The sequence below is a fragment of the Sinohyriopsis cumingii genome, unplaced genomic scaffold (genome assembly GCF_028554795.1).
Source record: "Sinohyriopsis cumingii isolate HCF-2022 unplaced genomic scaffold, ASM2855479v2 utg001851l, whole genome shotgun sequence".
Taxonomy (NCBI): domain Eukaryota; kingdom Metazoa; phylum Mollusca; class Bivalvia; order Unionida; family Unionidae; genus Sinohyriopsis; species Sinohyriopsis cumingii.
In genome coordinates, this window is record NW_028316071.1 from 61182 (window position 1) to 82400 (window position 21219).

General features: G+C 35.7%; 1 protein-coding gene across 1 annotated transcript in view; it reads left to right on the forward strand.

Moving 5' to 3' along the window:
- LOC149771443 (leucine-rich repeat-containing protein 40-like) overlaps nt 1-21219 on the forward strand; it is a 64139-nt gene that overhangs the window by 7922 nt on the left and 34998 nt on the right. Inside the window, exons 3-10 of the mRNA XM_089948433.1 lie at nt 813-997; nt 7861-7934; nt 11602-11731; nt 12775-12898; nt 13710-13852; nt 16857-17029; nt 19737-19827; nt 20900-21078. Of these exons, the coding sequence (XP_089804559.1) occupies nt 813-997; nt 7861-7934; nt 11602-11731; nt 12775-12898; nt 13710-13852; nt 16857-17029; nt 19737-19827; nt 20900-21078 (1099 nt within the window). The remainder of the gene's footprint in view (nt 1-812; nt 998-7860; nt 7935-11601; nt 11732-12774; nt 12899-13709; nt 13853-16856; nt 17030-19736; nt 19828-20899; nt 21079-21219) is intronic.

Here is a 21219-nt window from a genome sequence, read left to right on the forward strand (position 1 = left end):
TTAAAAGAGATGCAGACGGTGATCTGAACAATGGTGGGTGGGTGGCTAACATTTAGGAATGGTAGAAGTAATTCATGCATGATAGATGTTTTCAGTGACAGATCAAAATGACATGATCAAGTAAGCCAAAGTCTCGTAGGTCAAACATCATCTCAATGTTTAACATCAAAATAATCTTCATACATTAATTGGACAATGTTTATGCATGCAAAACTCCATTCACAATACCATAAAGGTATTACAACATAGTGAACTGCCTCATGTTTTTCTGACTTTGTTTTATGTTTTTACATTATCGTTATTATTATTACTATTGGAAAAGGAATGTAGTTCTTAATAGTACCTAATATTTTGGTTTGCTGAGTTAGGTATTACAGTATTGATGAATTGTTATGCCTCTAGTGAACTCCATACTAATGCACCTGAAAAGCATTATTTGACGTTTTTCATGCCTGATAGTTTGTTGATTTCTCAGTTTAATCAGTTTAAGGATTTAATCCAACATTAAAAGTAGTTTACTTCTTTAAAAATGTTAGTTCTATTTTTACATGTTTAAAAGAAGACAAATGTTAATTTATCAATTTGAAATCGATGCCATTTCACCATTATATACTGAGATTCGGCAATATAATCTACGTGCTACAATGGGAAACTGATATGGTTATTCATAATAGACCATCATATATAATACTCTTGTGCATACATGCATAAGTGGGCATATAAAAGAATATGCACCCACAGCAGATGCATGACACATGCATGCACACACACACACACACACACACATAGACAGTCATCTTAATACATTTCAGTACCAGAAAGTGTTTGGAAGATAAATATAGATGTGCCAGAGGAGGCAAAAACAGATTTGTCTATGGACAGGACAGAGGACCGATGGTGGGAGCAGACTGAATTAACCAAGTTGATTCTTGCCTCCAACTGGCTGACTGGCCTTTCAGAGGACATTGCTCAGCTACCTGCTCTTACAGTGTTAGATGTAGGTAAAGCTGTTTGCTCTCTTTGTGCACAAATTGGGATTTTCTATGGGGTCTTCTGGGGCCAAAAATGGAAACAAACTTGTGTTAAAAATAGTCTTCAATCCCTAAGTAAAATAATTCAAAATCATGCAGAATTTCAAATTTTATTAAATTAATCCAGAAAAATGTACTCAGTTGATTTTTATCTTTCCTTCTTAAGTTGATGGTTCTGGAGGCCAATTATCCTTTTAAAATGTCTTATGCATATTTCAATAATTACATTTTTCTTTCATCAGTACAATTTACTGCAATCTGATTAGGCAGGCCCTTTTTAATTTTTTTGGGTTCATACTGTTTCTTTTAAAGCCACACCCACCTGCACTACTTTTCTATACATATATCCAGTGAATGAGGACTATATTTAAAAAATAGGATCACTCAAACTCAGATTTCTTGGGATTGATTTTAATTATGAACTAAATACTGGACTTTTTTTCAAGTAAATGAAGTTCCTTTGCTAATGCTACAAGTAAAGTGCACTTTAATTGAATAAATAAACATTGCTAACTTATCTTGACATGAAGACTATGCAGAATTAGTCAGTGTGTGTATGTATTAATGTACAATATGAAATCTGTACACCTTTACAGTATGGAAATTTGAAATTTGTTATGTAGAATAAAATAAAATAAAAGAAGAAAAGAGAAAATATTGTAATATGACCATAGGGGTAACGAACCCACGACCTTTGCACTATTAGCACAATGAGGTAATCAACTGAGCTATGCGGCCGCTTGGCATATGTGGTATTAGATTATGTATCAAAGCCAGTATAGTGTGTTTACAGAGTTTGTGTATACACATTCACTTAAGGATTGACTGTTTATTATGAAACAGATTAGACTTACATATAACACATGTTAGCATCTAACATCTTCCAGCAGATCATAGTAGTGTATAATGTATACATATATAATGAGATTAAATATTATTAATTAAAAGAATATTATTAAACTGTCAGTTTATTTAACTATTTATACTGTTGAATTTAATTATAAGGATTGACTATTTATTTTTTCAAACTCAAAGAGGTATGGACCTTAGAAACATTTCGCAAACTTCTGTGTGATCCACTTTGCATCTTTTGTTTGCACAGCTTTTTTCCTGTTCATACTTCATTGAATTAAGAAAACAAAACTGAATCCTTAATTGATATCTCATTATATGTTACACTATGTACCAAGGTGATATTCCTATTCAGTGTCATCTGTGTGACCAGTCAGTTAGAGAATAATTTTTAATTACATTTGCTAAAAGTCAGGGAGATTTACATTGTGATAACTTGAGCTCTGCATTATCTGCACTTATTGAACTTTGTGAATTGCTTACACTTGTGGGTAAGGAAGAACTCTGTTGATTTTGGATTTGATAGCTCCAAGGTCCAGTTGATTGACTGAAAGAAACAAAATGGTTTTTGCAGTGTAACTCATGTTCTTCATGATCTAGTTAGCAGACTTTGTGGATGACTTGCACTTGGGGACCTCATAGATTTTGGGGTAAAAAAATCAGAGGTCAAGGTCATTGTGGCTGGTTGAAGACAAAATGGTTTCTAAACAATACCTTGAGGATGGATTGCGCTTGGGGTAAGGTTGAACCCGATCATTTGTCTTTCAAATACATTGCCCAATCACATTAATGTTAGGGGAATATAAACCTGCTACCTTGAGAATCCAGTCCTACTATTAGATGAAAATCGTTTTTTTTTTCCTGTCGAAATATAGACAAAGGGCAATAACTCTTGCTCATTACCTCCCCTTGCCAATGCCAATTGCACTAGTTTTTAAACTGCTGTACTGATAACAACGTACATTATAACAATCCAAGTCATCTTAGTGTTACAATTGGACCATCCTGTGTTTTGATTTGGATTTATTGTGTTGGACAATCATTCTTCTACAGGTTGTATACATTAATTTTAAATATTTTTTTCCTAATTTGTGTGACTTTGTCACATTTATGGACCTTGTTTATTTAAGACCATGTTACACCTTGCTATCCTTGAACTGATGTTGTCATTTATGACTTAGTGTGACACTGATTATTTTCGCTTGCTGCGTTAGTAACAGCGATGGTATTAGTGAGTTAATAACATGCTGAATTGCTAATGTATGCTTTGTTTTTCTCTTCTTTTGTCATTTCACTAGAAATGTCAACTAAATGCATGAAATGCAAAAGCTCATAAAAATCATCAAAAGCACAACACTGACTATTTTTGAATACTCCGTTAGTAACAGGGGTGGTATTAGCAAGATAGATCATGGTGAATTGTTAATTGATGCTTTGTTTTTTCATCTTGTGTTGTTTCAGTAGACATGTCAATTAAATGAAAAAAGTTCAAAGCAAAGGAAGATAGCCATATCTTTTGTATCATAAGTACTTAGTGAACATCATCTATACCATGCAGTGTATGTAATACATTAATACATGGATAGAGGAAATCTGGGCTACATAGTCCAGAAGGCATGAACAGGGAAGGAAAGACAAGATAAATGGAGGAAAGATAACATTGACATCCTCATTATATATCCAAAGTCAACCTCCATTGCATGTCTTGGAGGTAACCATACAGAAGTGGTAAGAAACTAAGTTTTTCACTCTTCAAGCCTACTAGCTTTATACAGTAACCTACCTTCCCCATAGACTGCCTACCTGTAGGCAGCCGTCTCCTGCAGTTTCAGGCTCACAGGATCACCGTATTCCCTTGTCGGTTGATCCAGGTCATTTTGAAGGGGCTTTGAACTTCATTTATGCAACCCCCTCCCATTTCCTCATCTTCTCTCTTCATGTAAATACAGTCAGATCAGGAGAAGGATGCCTTTCTACAACAGCAGATATGGTCTCTCATAAAAAAAAACAGGCAGTGGACATTGTGCGAAAACCACAATCACCGAGGTTTTATTCCAGGCTTGTTCTTATCCACAAGACGAATGATAAGTTGAGGCTGATCATCAACCTTAGTCGCCTCAACCAATACATTTCACCACCGAAATTCAAGATGGAGAATGCACAGTCAATCTGTCTCTAAATCAGATGGGATGAGTATGTTGTCAGTCTTGATCTGACCTTTATATATTTTCACCCCACATCACAGAAATTTGTTTTGCATACTACGACATGGTTTATCAGTTCAAAGTCCTACCCGTTGGCTTCAACATCAACCCTTGGGATTTTACCAAGGTTATGGATTGTATTGTAACCCTGTTCTGACTGACTTCATCTACAATGATGGCAGCATACTTGGACAACATCCTCAAGAAACATATGGTAAGTTTTATTTTACTCCAAGGCAGAAATGATCATATCTCACTTTTAGACCATCTAGGCTTTCCAGTGAGCTGGGGAAACTCTGACCTCTGTCCATCCCAACTTTTTGACCATCTTGATGTGGAGTTTATCACCAACCTTTATCTGGTACAGCTTTCTCATGTTCGCTTAATCAGGATCATTGAACTTTTAAAGTTCCATTACCAAAAATACATGGATTTCAGCAAGAGAGTTCTTGCAAATCCTCGGATTATTCAGTGCGGCAGCAGACTTGATCCCACTCTGCTGTATTTTTATGTACCCCTTACAAATGATGTTGCTAGCACAATGTGATTAAACAGTCATGATCATTCCCAATATACACTCATTCATGTGTCAGTGGCACAACCCAGGTTGGCTGACCCAGGGGATCCTGCTGGAGAATCCCCAAGTGGAAATAACGGTATGTATTGATGCCATTATGTATGTTTGGGGTGCTGGACTTCACTATGATCAGCAGCATGTGGGAGTGACCTCTGCACATCAATGCCTTTCATTTCTGGAGGGATCAACTCTCAGGCAAAATGGTCCTCGTTATGTCGGACAATTCTGTGATGGTGGCCTACTTCCTTAAATAGGGGGGCACCAAATCACTAAACCTGCTTGTTCTGATTTGACAGTTTCTTTGTTGGTGCGACAACCTGGGCTGTGGATGCTCTGTCAATCATTTATGAGGGGTTGTAGGCATTTGCCTACCCTCCCATGGTCTTGATATAAAAAATAATCCAGAAGTTATGGGGTCAGAAATGCAAGATGATTCTGATAGTTCCTCTCAGATGGGACAAGTTCTGGGTCACTGAACATGAAGGCCCTCAACTCTTTAGGCTTTCAAGGGATGTGGCATGTTTTCAGGGACTGGCCCATATAGATAACATTGTCCTGCTGAGTGCCTTCTTTCCTCAACTGGCAGAATTTTTCTCGGCTTTTCAAACAGAAACAGTTGGCCCCAATTACTATCAAAGGCTACTGCTTCATGGTGTCAGACACATTCCGTCATCTTGGTAGACATGATATTGGGCATGATAAAGATCTGTCAGAGCTTTTAGCCAGTTTTGATCTCCATTGACCAAAATCCTTCACTCTGTTCCAGACTGAAAAGCTTGGGCCATGGACTCTCTGTCAGTTAGATGGGAGGGGTTGTGAGTATTTGCCTACCCTCCCACAATCTTGGTGCCAAAAATAATCCATAAGTTATGGTCAGAAATTCTGATAGCTCCTCCCAGATGGGACTAGTCATGGGTTACTGATCCACTCAATCAAGCAGTAGATCTACCCAGAAAGATTCAGTCATCTCAAGCAACTAGACATGGGTGTTCCATCCCTCCCTGGACCATCTTCTTTGTCACACTTGGCTCTTGTCTGGACAGCCTTGTGAGACAAACAGTTTAAACCTTCAGTTGTGGAGGGAATCTTGAAAGCAAGAAGGCCCTCCACTCTTAAGGGCTTACAAAGGAAACTGGCGTGTTTTCAGGGACTGGTGCCATGTCGATAACATTGTATCTATGAGTGCCTTAATCACTCAACTGGTCAAATTTTTTTCTCTGGCTCTTTGAGGAGAAACGTTGGGTCTCAATTACTATCAAAGGCTACCACACCTTGATATCAGATACATTCTGGCGTCATGGTAGAAGTTATATTGGGCATGATAAAGTTATTTTAGATATCTTAGCTAATTTTTATTTCAATCAACCAAAATCCTACAATCTGCTTCCAGAATGGAATCTTTCATGGGTATTAAACTGGGTCAGTTAAAATAAATTTGAGTGTTTAGTCCACACTTCGCTAAAGCTACTATTGTGTAAAATATGTTTCCTGATAGCTTTAGCTTCAGCATCCAGTGTGAACGAGTTACATTCCCTTTCCATCTATCCAAAATATCGTTGGTTCAGATCAGATGGTTCAGTGTTCCTCTTGGCTGAACCAGACTATGTAGCCAATATAGGTTACCATTTGTTGGCATTAAAGAGTCATCATTCACTCGCTCTTTTCCTTAGACAGGTTGAGAGCAGTGGCCATGCAAGATTCTTTTTGTGCACTGAAACACTGCTTGAAACACACACAGACAAGTTGTGGCACTCACAAGTGCCTCTTTCTTCCAGTGAAAGGTGGGAAACTGGATATCACCCCACAAGCCCATGCTTCTTGCCTGAAATGGTTATACGCTTAGTGCACTTGGAGATATCTCAAGCTCAGAGTCACCTCATGAAGATTACTGATCACGAAATTAGAATGATCTCTGTGAGCCTCGTGTTTGAACTTAACATTTTAATCTGATTTATAGTGGAAGCTGTTGTCTGGCATGCAGAGTCAACCTTCTAAACTTTTTATCTCAGAAATTTAGGCAAACCTTGAATATGGTATGTCAGGTGGCAGCATTCCAGTTGATCAGGCAAAGTATTCTTGGAGAGAAACAATTTACTTAAAAATTTGATTTTTTTGTGTCAGAAAGGTCAAAGGTCTGGGTCAATATAAAAAAGTTGTTTTGCAGAATAACTTTTGAGTTAGAGTATATTTCTTGACCAAACTTGGTGGATAATAAAAAAACCTATATTTTCTGGAGTGAAAACTAAACTCAAATATCTATTGTAATGGTAGAAAATATGTCTTATTTCATTCTTTATGTTATTCTTGGTCATTACCCTCACAGAACACAAGTCATACATAATGATAATCAAATAATTATTAATCAGTTGCAGACTGTACACATTAAAATAAGGAATCACTCAAGTGTGAGAAACAAGCACAGGTCATCAACTTTTTCCATTTATGATGTGGTACTGAAGAAAAAATATTCAGGTAAATGGAAATCGGATTAATGCTACAAATGTTATGTGATTGTACAATGGCTTCTGTGGGTATTCAGTCAACTCTGACATATATATTTGACATATATAGAGTCAGTCAACTATGACATATAGTCAGTCAACTCTGACATATATAGTCAGTCAACTCTGATGTGAATAGAGTCAGTCAACATATATAGAGGTCTCACATTCAATTTAGTCCTGTAGTTGTCCTTGTACAGAGAGTAGATTTTAGTTGTGTTCCATTTTATGTGTACACCATAATACCTAGGCTAGTCACACCTCAGTAGATGCAAGTCACAGCATAATCCAATCAAAGCAAGTTTATATTTTTCCTTGATTCCAAAGAAAAATGTGAGCATTAATTTACATACATCCATTTTATACTTGATGAAATCTACTAGTGTTGGATAAAACTTTTAAACATTTATTGCTTTGAAGTACATTATAATACCCTGTTGTTAAGTACTTTGATTCTTTAACACAGTTAAAATATTACACTAAAAAATGTCAGAACCAAGACAAATCTCATAAAATCATACTGAATGTATCCATGATAAATGATATCTCTTTGGTAAGTTCTAATACATGACTTGGTTGCTGTATGTCACAGCGTCTGCTAGGTGCTGGCAGTATTATTTTTGTTTCAAATATTACTTCATTCCTAAAAGCAATAGTTGGGAGTAAATATTTTGATGAGAATTGCATAATTCTAGGTCCATGACAACAGACTTGAATCACTCCCTGATGCTCTGGCTTCACTTGAAAACCTCCAGAAATTGGATCTCAGGTATTGTACTGATCACTTTAAAGTAACAAGAATTTCATGGTTATATTTGATGGTTCAAATGATTGTTATGATCTCTTTCATTATGCTTGTTGGAACCAGTCAGGCTTATAGAACATAAATGACCATTATGTAATGCATGTGTAATCATACTCATCATGCTTCTGGTAATCATAGCTAAAATGTATGTATGTATAATTTCAGTATCACAATCTGTGTGAAAGGAAAATCTCTCTTAAAATTCAAAATTCGCTTTCTTATCTCAAAGATTGTAGTAATGAGAGCACACATGCTAACTAGAGTGCACTTGCTGCACTTTGTTATGTTAGTGCATAATAGTTATTTACGCATCACATGATTGACTGGTTTAGCAACATGTCTACAAACTGAAAAGTAAAAAGGTCAGCATGCAGACTGGAGAGGAAAATTAAAATAATTTTGATAAGCAAATGTAAATATAAAATTTGTAGTGTTATTGATACCTTTCATTCTATTCTTGAGTATTTTGTACCACTCTGTATATTTAGGTCACACTGATCAACTGTGTGTATGAAGGACATTGTAACATGTGGCTTTCATCTGATTTTTTTTTGCTGACAGTTTGTAAATTCAACTGCAATTATCTGTAGAGAGATTGCCTAAGGTTTTTAACTCACTTGGCCAATAATTCCCACTTTGTAGACTGGATTTTGGATTAGATTTAGACCAAACTTGGAATGTAGGCTTGTATTTGGATTAGATTTAGACCAAACTTGGAATGTAGGCATGTATTTGGATTAGATTTAGACCAAACTGGGAATGTAGGCTTGTATTTGGATTAGATTTAGACCAAACTTGGAATGTAGTCTTGTATTTGGATTAGATTTAGACCAAACTTGGAATGTAGACTTGTATCATCATTAAGAGGGAGTGATATGATCCCCCACCTGTTATGGTGCTTTGAAATTAATAGATGGAATAGCAGAGATCTGAGCAAAAATATAGAATAGCATAACAAAGCTTAATCAATTACATAAAGACAATGAAATTGAACAGACATTTGAATGATACACTTTCTCTTTGAAATAGAATTAAAAAATTTATGTGAAATGCAGTTAGCCATTCTGTTATACAAATAAAACAGTTTTCATCATAGAATCAAATGATTGATCAAACTCAGATTGCTGGCTTTGTCAGCATAACCCGGTTGCTTCCAGTCCCTTTCAAATTACTATTGTTGAAAGGTCAGCAGTGCAATATTTCTTTTCATTCTCTCTTTCTCTCCCCAACCTCTTCAGGTCATCAGCCATAACATGGTTGTAGTCTGCACTCCTTCCCACTGTGTAGCACAGGTATGGAGCTATTTTTCCCCCTTCAAATAAATGTAATATGTTACCTCAATATTTGTCAGGTTTTTCTTCACCTGGGATCAAACAATATTCCTACTCTTTTTTATGTAGGAAATCATATTATGATAATTTAGTCTGTTCACAACCTGATACATACACAATCCTGTTATTATAAAATTAATGTTTCTACCCTTAGCTGCTATCCACATTTCTAACTGAAACCATGACATAAATAGACCTCATAGATAAACTATTACATCCTACTGTGGGCTGTAAATTACTGGCTAAACAATGTCAGTCAACACACTGCGATTTTCTTCAGTCAAGAGAATTCACAATTTACTTACACAAATGAATTAGTGGACTTATCATCTTGTCTTAACCACATTACTTGCTTATTAGCAATTCACTGACATAGACATTGGAAAATACATTTTTAGCCTACATGATACATATCATTTAAGACAGATAAATTAATTCTCACAATTTGTATCAGAGCAATACATGAAAGTCCTGCAATATATACAAACCACTAAATCCAAACACATTCATATCAATGAAATATTCTATGACATTCTCACAATACATTAATCATATAACATTCAAGACAATGAATGCACAATTGACTTCTTAACTCAAGGAAAATTGAAGTATGAATTTAAGATGAATAAATTCAACAAATAATTACAAACATCAATGAACATGTTCAACACAATTGAGACAGTACCTTTGTGCCTTTTTGAGACTTGCTCTTCCTATACAGCTGAATGCCTCTCAGGTTATGTGTCTCTCAATTCTTCCAGACACCTGTCCCTTGGACAATTTATTTAATGAGAAAAATTACATGAAAATTTCCATGGAGTCCTTCAGACTTCCCTTGCTGCAGAAAAACTTGGACTGCTTCTGCAAGGGAAATTACTTAAAACATTGAATTTCATCAGCTAATCCAGTGAGGAATAACTTCTAACTGCCAAAGGTTTAATACTCCTATTGAAATCAGAATAATTCTCTCTAGTCTGCCTTTATTAATTACTATTCCTGGACAGTTTTTATTTTATGACACTTATTTCCAAATGGCACAAATTGTATCTGGATTGTTTCTACTTTATCACTTTACCTTATGTTCATATAACTGTCTGACCGTTATCTTAGCAGGTCCTAAGTCAGGCTCCCAAACAGAGCATATCCCATCTTTTGCAGGAAGCAATTTGCCCTGAGTCTAGCCCATACACCAAAGTTAATTGTTACATGTCATGCTGACCATGACGAAATGTGCTGAGAGAGATCTGCAAAATCTTTGCACACTTTCAATCAAGTTCTCAGATAAGTTCAATTCTGAGTGAGATTTTTACATATTAATGAGCTGACTTTGCATGAGATTAGCTTGGCCTGTTGTTATGATAGTAATTGTATTTCTGATCAGACTTTGATTCTGCTTGGTGTATAGACTTATATTATCAGAATGTTAAATACAAATGATCATGAGCAAGATCTATGCATATTTAAGGGGTAACTTTATATATGACTGGCTGAGCATGTTACAACTTTGGAAATCCAATTTTAATTGAATTGTGCCCCGACATTGTAAATAAGCTTATGTCATAGTTTTTTTTATAAAGATTTTATAAAAGTGAGATCTGCACATATAAATGAGGTCATCTTGCATCAGAAAAATTTAGCTTGTTGCTACATTGGAAACTTTCTTGTCTGATTTTGATCAAAATTGGTAGATAGGTTTATAACATCAAGATCTTTATGAGTTTGATTATGTGTGAGATCTTATGTTATGTTTGTATCATTGGAAGGAATGTTTATAAGTTTATTTTTGAATAGGTAACTTTGACATGATATAAAGGTTTAAATAAAGTTGTTTTTTGACAACACTATTTAAGTCTGCTTAGTGGAATGACCAACTGTTAAGTTGTATGAGACGAGTGAGCTATGTCAGGCCCACCTAATTGTTTTGCAAAATTAGTATTAATGAACTGAAGGCTGTGTAAAGTGACCACTCTCCATATTTAATTGACTTCTGTTACAAGCAAACATTTACAAATATATTTGTTTATTATTTATCTTGTATGCATACTTAATTTACTTTCATTATTTCTCTTTCATTTTTTTCTTAAAATTCTAATACAGCTTATCCAAAGTTACTGGAAGTTTGCTTTTTATCTGAGTTACTTATCATGGTATGTTCCACTTAACGATGCCTGTGTGCATGCATTTCACATTCTGATGATATTACCTAACTATTTAAAAGATTAGGCTGAGTATATATCTGCATGAAAGGTCAAATGGCCAGATCACTTTAGTGAATACAATCTCACCTTTTTAATTTGCAGCCGAAACAGACTGACTGCCATGCCACAGTGTGTAGGTTGTATTAGAAGCCTCTCAAGTCTCCACATTGAACATAACAGTTTGGTGGAGCTCCCAGAAAACATTGGTGATCTCATCAACTTGGAGGATCTGGTAGGTACATCTGTTGCTAAGCTACCCACAGTACCATTGAAAATTTATTTGTCACACATCTGTGACTATATAAAAGCTGACTTGCTGAGAGTGTACTGTAAAGTAGCAGACACAAAGTTTGGATATTTTTGCTAAGTGTTGTCATACACAAAGTTTGGATATTGTATCTTAGTGATGTCATACACAAAGTTTGGACATTGTATCTAAGTGTTGTCATACATAAAATTTGGGTATTGTATCTAAGTGATGTCATACACAAAGTTTGGATATTGTATCTTAGTGATGTCATACACAAAGTTTGGACATTGTATCTAAGTGTTGTCATACACAAAGTTTGGATATTGTATCTAAGTGATGTCGTACACAAATTTTGGACATTATTGCTAAGTGATGTCATACACAAAGCTTGGATATTGTATCTAAGTGATGTCATACACAAAGTTTGGATATTGTATCTAAGTGATGTCATACACAAAGTTTGGATATTGTATCTAAGTGATGTCATACACAAATTTTGGATATTGTATCTAAGTGATGTCATACACAAAGTTTGGATATTGTATCTAAGTGATGTCATACACAAAGTTTGGATATTGCTGCTATGATGATGTTGATTGTGTCTTTAACTGCTACTTGTGCATACTTTCTGTAATGACATGGCACTGGTAAACACATTAATATTCTGAATTTACATCTCGCAGATACAGATCTAGTTAATAATAATATCTTACAAAGCAAAAATGTATCCATTGAAATGTTTTTGGCAAGAAATGTAATTAATTTTACTCATCTTGTTGCCATATATGTTTGTAGTTTTTGGTAACAGTTCTTAGTAATTTTTACTTAACCCATATAAAAGTATTCTCTTGTTTACAACCTAATCTAAACAACTTAAAACACTTTTTAAAAAATTGGGATATTTGGTTCTTTGATTTATTAACTTTCTACTATATTTACATGACAATAAATTTAGCCTACTTTAAAAATGAAGATGATGATTAATTTTTATTTAATATTATTTATTCTGATTATTATTAATGCAGGATGTTTCACACAATCAGATGGTGGTCTTACCTGGAAGTATTCGTTATCTGACTCATCTCATGAGACTGAATGTTTCCAACAACAAACTGAGAAACTTACCACAGGAAATAGGATTACTTACTGGTAAAAATAAAACTCACCTCTTTGTTTGAACAATGTTATTTGAGATAACATGCATTTACATTGCAAAAATTATGTAAATAATCTTTGCATGTATACAACCTGAATGAGTCCATATAAAATATAGTAAAATATGTATTGTCTGGTATGACAGCGAGATAAAGGTAGTGTTTACATAATTGGTCTTCTAGATAAATGATTATGATTGAAATCAAAAGATCAAGGATGTCACAAAGAATGTACAATAATCTATATTCTTACAAAATTGAGATAATCAGTATGTAAATCATATGCTTTTAATGTGCCATATATACTCACATTAAAGATGAGTCCAACTGCAAACTGCACAGACCCAGATGTGCCATCACATAATTCGCTAGCAGATCTGGGTCTGTGCAGTTTGTTAGGAGTAATCAGTAGAACAAACAGCATAGACCCTGATCTGCAGGTACATTATGCTATGGCAGATCAGAATCATCGTTGTTTTCAGTTTGACTTGAGAGTATATATAGTATGTTTCTTGGAGTAAATATAAATAATTGTGATATTTATTATTCCAATTTTAGCTTTGCTATTTAAATAGGCTTTAGCTAACAGAGTGCTCTTCTTATCATCATTATCATCATCATCATCACCATCATCGTCAGATAATAATGATGATTAAAATGGTAATTATTATTAATTTGAATATAACATATTATTTTCTAAACATATTTAGCAAGATAACAGTCTATATTTAATAGATGGGAGGTACAAAAACTATTAAGATTTTCTGAGAGAGTAGACATAACATTTCATGTATTTACTTATTCAGCTTTAAGATTTCTGGATGCCACCCATAATGAGATTACAGAACTTGCCACAAGTTTTGGAGATTTACGACAGCTGGAACAACTGTACCTAAGACATAATAGGCTGACACACCTACCAGTCCTTCAGAACTGTGTTAATCTTAAGGTAGTTAACATCTATATTCAACTGTTTATTTAATAAAGTGTAATATAATTCCTTAGCTTTACCTAGTCTTTGCTGATGGGTACTTTAGAGATACAGAAACTTATACCCCAAAACACATATTACATACATATATTACTTACATATATACTAAAAGATCCTGGGACCCCGAGTGGTCTAAAGTGCTCACCATTACGGATCACTGCCATCTCACCTCTGTCTGCGTGGGTTCGAGTTTCTGGCTCGGCCATTGTGGGTATGTGAGAAAGCATGCCAGTAGCTTCTCATGGGTCAGTGGTTCTTTCCGGGGTTTTCCTGGGTTCTTCCTCCACCATTTATACTGGCTGCCTTGTATAGCCTATCTTGTGCTGAAAAATGGTGTTAAACCCTATAACAACAACAACAACTAAAAGGTCCATAGAAATTTAAAGGACAAAAAATTCATGTAAAAGAGTTTTTAATTATGACAGATCAAGGGTCAGATTCGATCTTACTGAATATCGTTTTATGTAAAGATATTATATGGTAGAACCAGTCTTGAAAGACCGCCCCTTCTGCCAAATGTCATGGTCTTTCAAGACAGGTGGTCTCTTATAGCAGGTCATAACACTCTATAATTAGCAGGGCCGCTGGATGTCTGAGTGGTCTAAGGCACTTGCCATTACAGATCACTGACATCTTACCTCAGTCCATGTGGGTTCAAGTCTCAACTTGACCAATCTTGGTATGTGAGACAGCCTGCCACTAGCCTCCCGTGGGTCACTGGTTGTTCCCTGGGTTTTCCAGGGTTCTTCCTACACCAAATATACTGGCCACCATGTATAGCCCTGTCATGTGATGAAAAATTGCATTAAGCCCACAAACCACAAACTAGATAATCAGTTATTCTGTGCAGTGAGAATATGGTCTTCCAGGGCAGGTAGTCTTTCTTAAACTTAGGTCTTTGAAGGCATTGTTTACTGTAACAGTAATATATATATATATATATATATATATATATATATATATATATATATATATATTGAAACAATCCTGACTGCCTGTCAACTTATATTCTTAGAAAGTGTATTTGCACATATCATTAATGTTTGAGATAATTTATTATCTCCTTTTATTGTTAACATTCCCTTCATGTTGGAAAGTTGAACGTCTGTTTCCAATGCAAATAATAGTAAATGTGGTAACTGTCTTTGATATATGACACTTGAACAAAAGAAAAGTAATTTGATACAATATGTAAATCATATAAAAATGATTTGTTTAAATATTTGTCATCTGGGTAAAGATTTTTGAAGCCCAGCGTGTACATGATAGGATTGTAAACTGTTATTACTACCTTCTATTTTGAGACAGAAATAGGCAATTGTATCCATTTTTCTCCAGGATTAAGGTAATACTCATGGAAGTTCATAATTTTTCGTCACCAGTGTGGTGAAACTGTTCATCATCAATTTTGAATGTTTGTATAATTTATTGTGAAATAATGGCTATTTTTGTCATTTGAAATCGGGTGCCATTTTTACTACTGTGTGTATTGGGTGCTCGGCTTCCATCTAGAAGGTGCTCAGGTTAATCTTTCCGAATTCTTCCATATTTAGTCATATTTGTGAAATCTTTGTCGTGAATTTCCCGAGTGTGTTCCCAAAACCTATAAATAGGGGTGAGATCCACCGTTTTGGCAGTTGTGGTTCTACTGGACTCCAGTAAAGGTCTCAAGACCAGGCAAAACAAAAGTCTCTAGTCATCTCAGCAGATAATTTCAAGCATTAATAGAAGGTAGACTTGTTACTACTGACACATTAAATTTAATACTCACAATGACTACTATAATGTTTCTCTGAAATTGTTTCAATTTTTATTTCCTCGTTATATCAGATAAAATTTCCCATTGAGGAATTTAGCTGACGACACTGTTACTGTGTCGTCATCAACACAGCCGTCTGCTATCCATTGGAAATTTAGTACTGGCATTATCGAATTTCATACTCAGTTTCATGTATCATTTTGAAATCACAAATTTCCATCCATTTTGTGGTGGTTGTGTCATTTTGATGTCGAAATAATATAGCCGACACAGTGACCCACTTTGTTGTTACAAAACGACACACATTGTGGCATTCAACTAAAGCGACACACTATTGACATCCAGTTTCAGACTGTGTCACTCAAAATGACAAACTGTGTTGCAGCCAACCCACATGACACACTATTGACATCTGGTTCCCGACTGTGTTGCTCAAAACAACAAACTATGTCTCAGCCAACAAACGTGACACACTAGTAACATCCGGTTCCAGACTGTGCTTCTACCATATTCACCATGGGACTATAAAACACAAACCTGGGTCTGGTTCCGAACCTTGATTGGATGCACAAAATCATTACCACTTCGGTATGTCATATGAACACATTTTAAGAACTTTTAACTTATTTTTCTGGGTAAGATTAGTTTGGGAATAGGGATTATCTGAGTTATTGATTATGTGAATTAAGACAAATGGAACATTGAAGCTGAATTTCACATGCAATTTAACACTGAAACTATTGTTGTCATTTCAACATGCTTCATCAAACATCTGTTCTGAAAATTGGCAGATATTATATTTCACCATTTTGAGCATTTAATCTTGTGAGAAGCACATACAAGCCTGGAAGTCATATAATAAACTGTGTTGACTATTTACTTTTGTTTTGTTTTGTGCTTTGTCATCTGAATAAGAACTTTTGTGGTGAATACACCATTTCTTGACACTGGAGAGATCTAGTAACTGAATAAGGCGTGAGCTGTCCATCTATTCCATTTTATTTGACCTTGACCCTTGACATGTTACAATATATATATATACACACACACACACACACATAAATGGTTCTCAGTAAGTCTTTAAAGTTCTTACAAAACAAGAAAGAGTTGTATCAACTTGTTTAACAGGATGTAATTGTGATCTACATGTCACATTTGTTTCTATAATTTTTTACATTGATACTTTCCAACATTTCCTTTCAGGAGCTTCATTTAGGCAACAACCAACTAGAAGAGCTGACTGCAGAGCACCTGAAGCATTTTTCTTCTGTCTCAGTCCTGGATGTACGAGACAACAAGATTAGTGTACTTCCTGATGAGATCACATTACTGCAGGGACTAGAAAGATTGGATCTTACTAATAATAATTTATCTGGGTGAGTCTGTTTTAGTTTTACTTCACAATTTCTTTGGTTGATGTGAGACAACAAGTGGACATATATAAAGATTTTAGCTAATTAGCTGATATCAATTCCATTGGTAAAGAGGAACATCTAAAATTTTGCATGATATTAGTATCAAAGTTTTTTTCTTCTAATCACTTGATTTCATGTCTGAGTTGAGCATTCTAATAGATGAGATCAGTTTACCTCCAGGACAAGAGGGCATTGATCTCTGCAACAGTAATTACTTTGGATAAGAATTGGTTAGTATTATCCAAAGTCTCTTTGGTGGATGTCTGAGACAACAAGCTCAGCAAACTGTCAGATGAGATCACACACAATACATAGGTTCAGTATAAACTTTATTGTAAATATAAATAATCTTTGGCATAATGGGTGCAAATTCTGTCACAGCACAATGCACCAGCCGAGCTCTGAATTGTGTCTGTAGGAACACCTCAGGAAGAGAGACTTGGGGGAGTTTGTAGGGTTGTGAAGAGTGTCCAACACCTGTATGTGGAGCCGCAAGGGGCTGATACAAGGTATATAGGTACACTGATAACCGAAACTCGATAAGTCAGATCCTGAGGATTGCTATGATAACAAACAGCCGATACTCCATACATGCACCGTAGGTAGCGGGTATGAAGTATATGGGCATAACAGTTGAGTACATTTAAGTACTGACACAAATTAGGGGTCAAAAGCAAAGTTGTGAATGCATGAAACTTGGCAAAGGCCCAGCTTGGCAATTTTCCCTTAGGAATACCTCCGGAAGAGAGACTTGGGGAGTTTGTAGGTTTGTGAAGAATGTCTGACACCTGTACGTGGAGCCACAAAGGGCTGACACAAGGTATATAGGGACACTGATAACTGAAACTCGATAAATCTGATCCTGAGAATTGCCATAATAATAAACGTTAGCTGATTTGACAAAGGCCTCTCCCAGAACAGAACTGGAACAGTATGCTATGCAAGAAATGTCCCAAATAAACAACATGTTGGAAGTAGGGGAGGCGGTTGGATCTTTATGCAAATAATTTTAAAGTTTAAATGCAGCATCTATACTGAGCTTTAATGTGGTTAAATTGATGTAGTGTATCCAACTGCACCTGTAAGCTTCCATTGAACATGGAAAGGGCACTTTATAGTAAAATGAAACAATATTACTCTCTGTCTGTTAATGCCGGTAGATCTGGGACCTGTTCTGGGATTTCTTCTGCATAGGTTGGGTCAGAAATCAGTTCACTTTTTCACATCCAGGCATTTTCAGTGCATAGTTATGACTGTTGAGGTGAAAACAGCTGCCATTATTCTAGGTGACCTCGCAATATGGCAGATAGTAGGTCACTAAGCCAGTGACATCATCCCAACCAAACCTACATGATGAGAGCTGGAAGAATCTGTGAACCTTCTTGAATTTGTTAGAGAAGATTCGGATGCACTATCTCCATGAATGGCAAGGACTCGGCCACGTTTCCATTGATTGTTTTAACGAAATTGGCTGAAGGTCTGAGATGATACTGTGACCGTCACAGATGGGATGGAAGTTGTCCTCCCCTAGCATTGCATTATTGTCAAAGACAGGGTCATCTGGCAGCAGTGATTCTGTATGCCTAAAGAATAGCGTGTCTGATGGATCCGTGCTCCCCTCGTGCCAACATTCCTAGAGTCAATCAAGTTGTGACTACTTTCAGCTAATGTAGCCACTGTATTTTGCAATGCCACCACTGTGTAACTGTCAGACCATTAGGCTCTGTTGAAGGTACTTCCGGTTGCACATGGGCGAATTTTTCTGTTCTAAGAATTGGCTGACTGTACATACAAATGTTGCTGCTACATCCCACGATACCCCACCACCACCACCAAATTACACATTTCTTTTAGCCCTGGCTGAAATGAATGCTTTGTCGAGAAAGTTTTCGTCTAAGCTTTGTCAGAGACTAATTCTCCCATAGTGTCAAGTCATATTTGGCTGTTGATGGCGAGCAAGTTCGTCGACACTTCGGTAACAGCCACCTCAACGGTTCCTGTCAGCCATGTTGTAAATGTTGCCCCAGTGTAGACCAATTCAAATCTAGGCACAAATCCATAAGAATAGTTTGATGCCAAGAATCTAAATCCATTTTCTGTCCACAAATAATGTTAAAGATTAAATGCAGCATTTACACTGAAAATAATGATTCTCTACTAGTGTCCTAGTTGCAGTGTGACTGATGCCCTGCTGACACAACGTTTGATCACATGCTCCAACTCAGTCATCTGATTGGTTCAACATGACAGCATATCTAAATTTAGTTACTAGCTTATTAACATATTGGCTGCAATGACGTCATGTCTGGGCAGAGAAACCATAGAAGACAAAGAGGGACCCAGCAAGGCACCAAAGAAGGATGCACTGTGTGTTACTTAAACTACATTTAATCAATTAAATTATAAATGAGATCACTTTATTTCTTTGACTAGAAAGACCTGATGTACATGTAAATGTGAGTGTCAGCTGTAATGATGAAACCACTGCTAACATTATCTTATTAGGAATGATTCTTTTTACAATAACTGATGCATTCTAAGTAACTTTGACTTGTGCAGAAGACAGGTACTGTGATAAGTTGTAAATTGTATGGTAAATCTTATAAATTATAGATAAATGCTCATTTTTTACTCAGGCCTAATTACACATATTAATTTATCTTTTCAGACTGCCCTATGAATTGGGAACAATCATTTCTCTGAAGTCCATTGTAGTTGATGGAAATCCAATGAAGTCAATACGTAGAGATATTATTATGGTAATTCTGTTTTTGCCTCCACCAATATAAATGTGCTGATTTTGCAGTGTTTCTATGTGTGGCTTTTCCCCCAGTGTCTGTTCTTTTCACAGTCATCAACCATTTCAGCTACCTTTTCATTTGCTGGTGCTTAAACATACATGTATCAGATTTTCTTTTACAGGAAAGGGGAACAAATCATACATTACTGTATTTGAATAATAATAAAAAAAAGTCTACCTTTCCACAATGGATTCTTTTGCTAATGGTAGATTTTTAATAATTGTACAGTTTAGAAGTAAAGAAGTATGAATAATTTGCTAATGGTTAAGTTTTAATCTTATTAGATAATTATTCAGTTTCATTATAAATGTTACCAGTCTTTGATCCAAGTGTATTATTACAATTGTAGTTGAATCCTTACAGTTGTAAAAAGTCACATGCATAAGGACAAAAACAGGCTATCTTTCTGGCCATTCAGCAGTTTCATTGGTATACAGGTTACTCTGTTTCCACGCTGGACTTGTGAGAGTGAAAATATTTCACCAAAATGCATCTATGAACAAGCCATGTGTAAACTGTGGCCTGTATCTTACATGAGATTTGAAGCTGCCTTACTTACACATGGAGACTGGAATCAGGGTCATCTCTACAGTAAGGGGATGTAACTTTCTTACATAGTCTCGCAATGTATTATGACTGGATAACATATTTGAAGCACAAACCAGTACAGGAACAACTTCCAAATCCCTTCCAGTATTTATATAACCAGAAGAATGTGCACATCCACTCCATTAGTAACTGATAAATTGATGGAATGTGACACAAATCTCTCACTCCAAAGGAAGACCAAGTTCCTTTGCCACCATGGCAAGCATATGAATTTGATTAGGTAAGTAGCATCAAACAAACATATTTTACTCCAAAAATTGGTAACTCCAAGAATTCAAACTCATAAGAATGGTACTCATTTATATCTATTTTTATTTCTTTGTGAAGACAACATTTATTCATCATGATTTAATGTCAGTAATTCCACAAGACTGTGTAATATGTTAGTCTCTAATTGTAACTTACTGTATATTATATGCAGAGAGGCACAATGGAACTAAAGAAATATCTACGAAGTCGAATTGAGGACTTGGACCAAAAGCAGAATGGTTCCACATCATCTGGTATTCAGAATACAGAGGGCATGTCAGGGATAGTGGGAGGAACAGGGGATGGGATCAACTCACATGAAGTCTTCCAGTTTAAAAGCCTTGACTTCAGGTAAGCACTGTTAAATTAGAAAAGAGTTGACTATGCCGATAAAGGGCTAGTATTTAGTTATCTAGTTTTGTGCATGACTGGTTTCAAACATTTCATTGGTTCATTAGAGGAAGAATGCCCATCTTTTTCTGGCTTTAAATA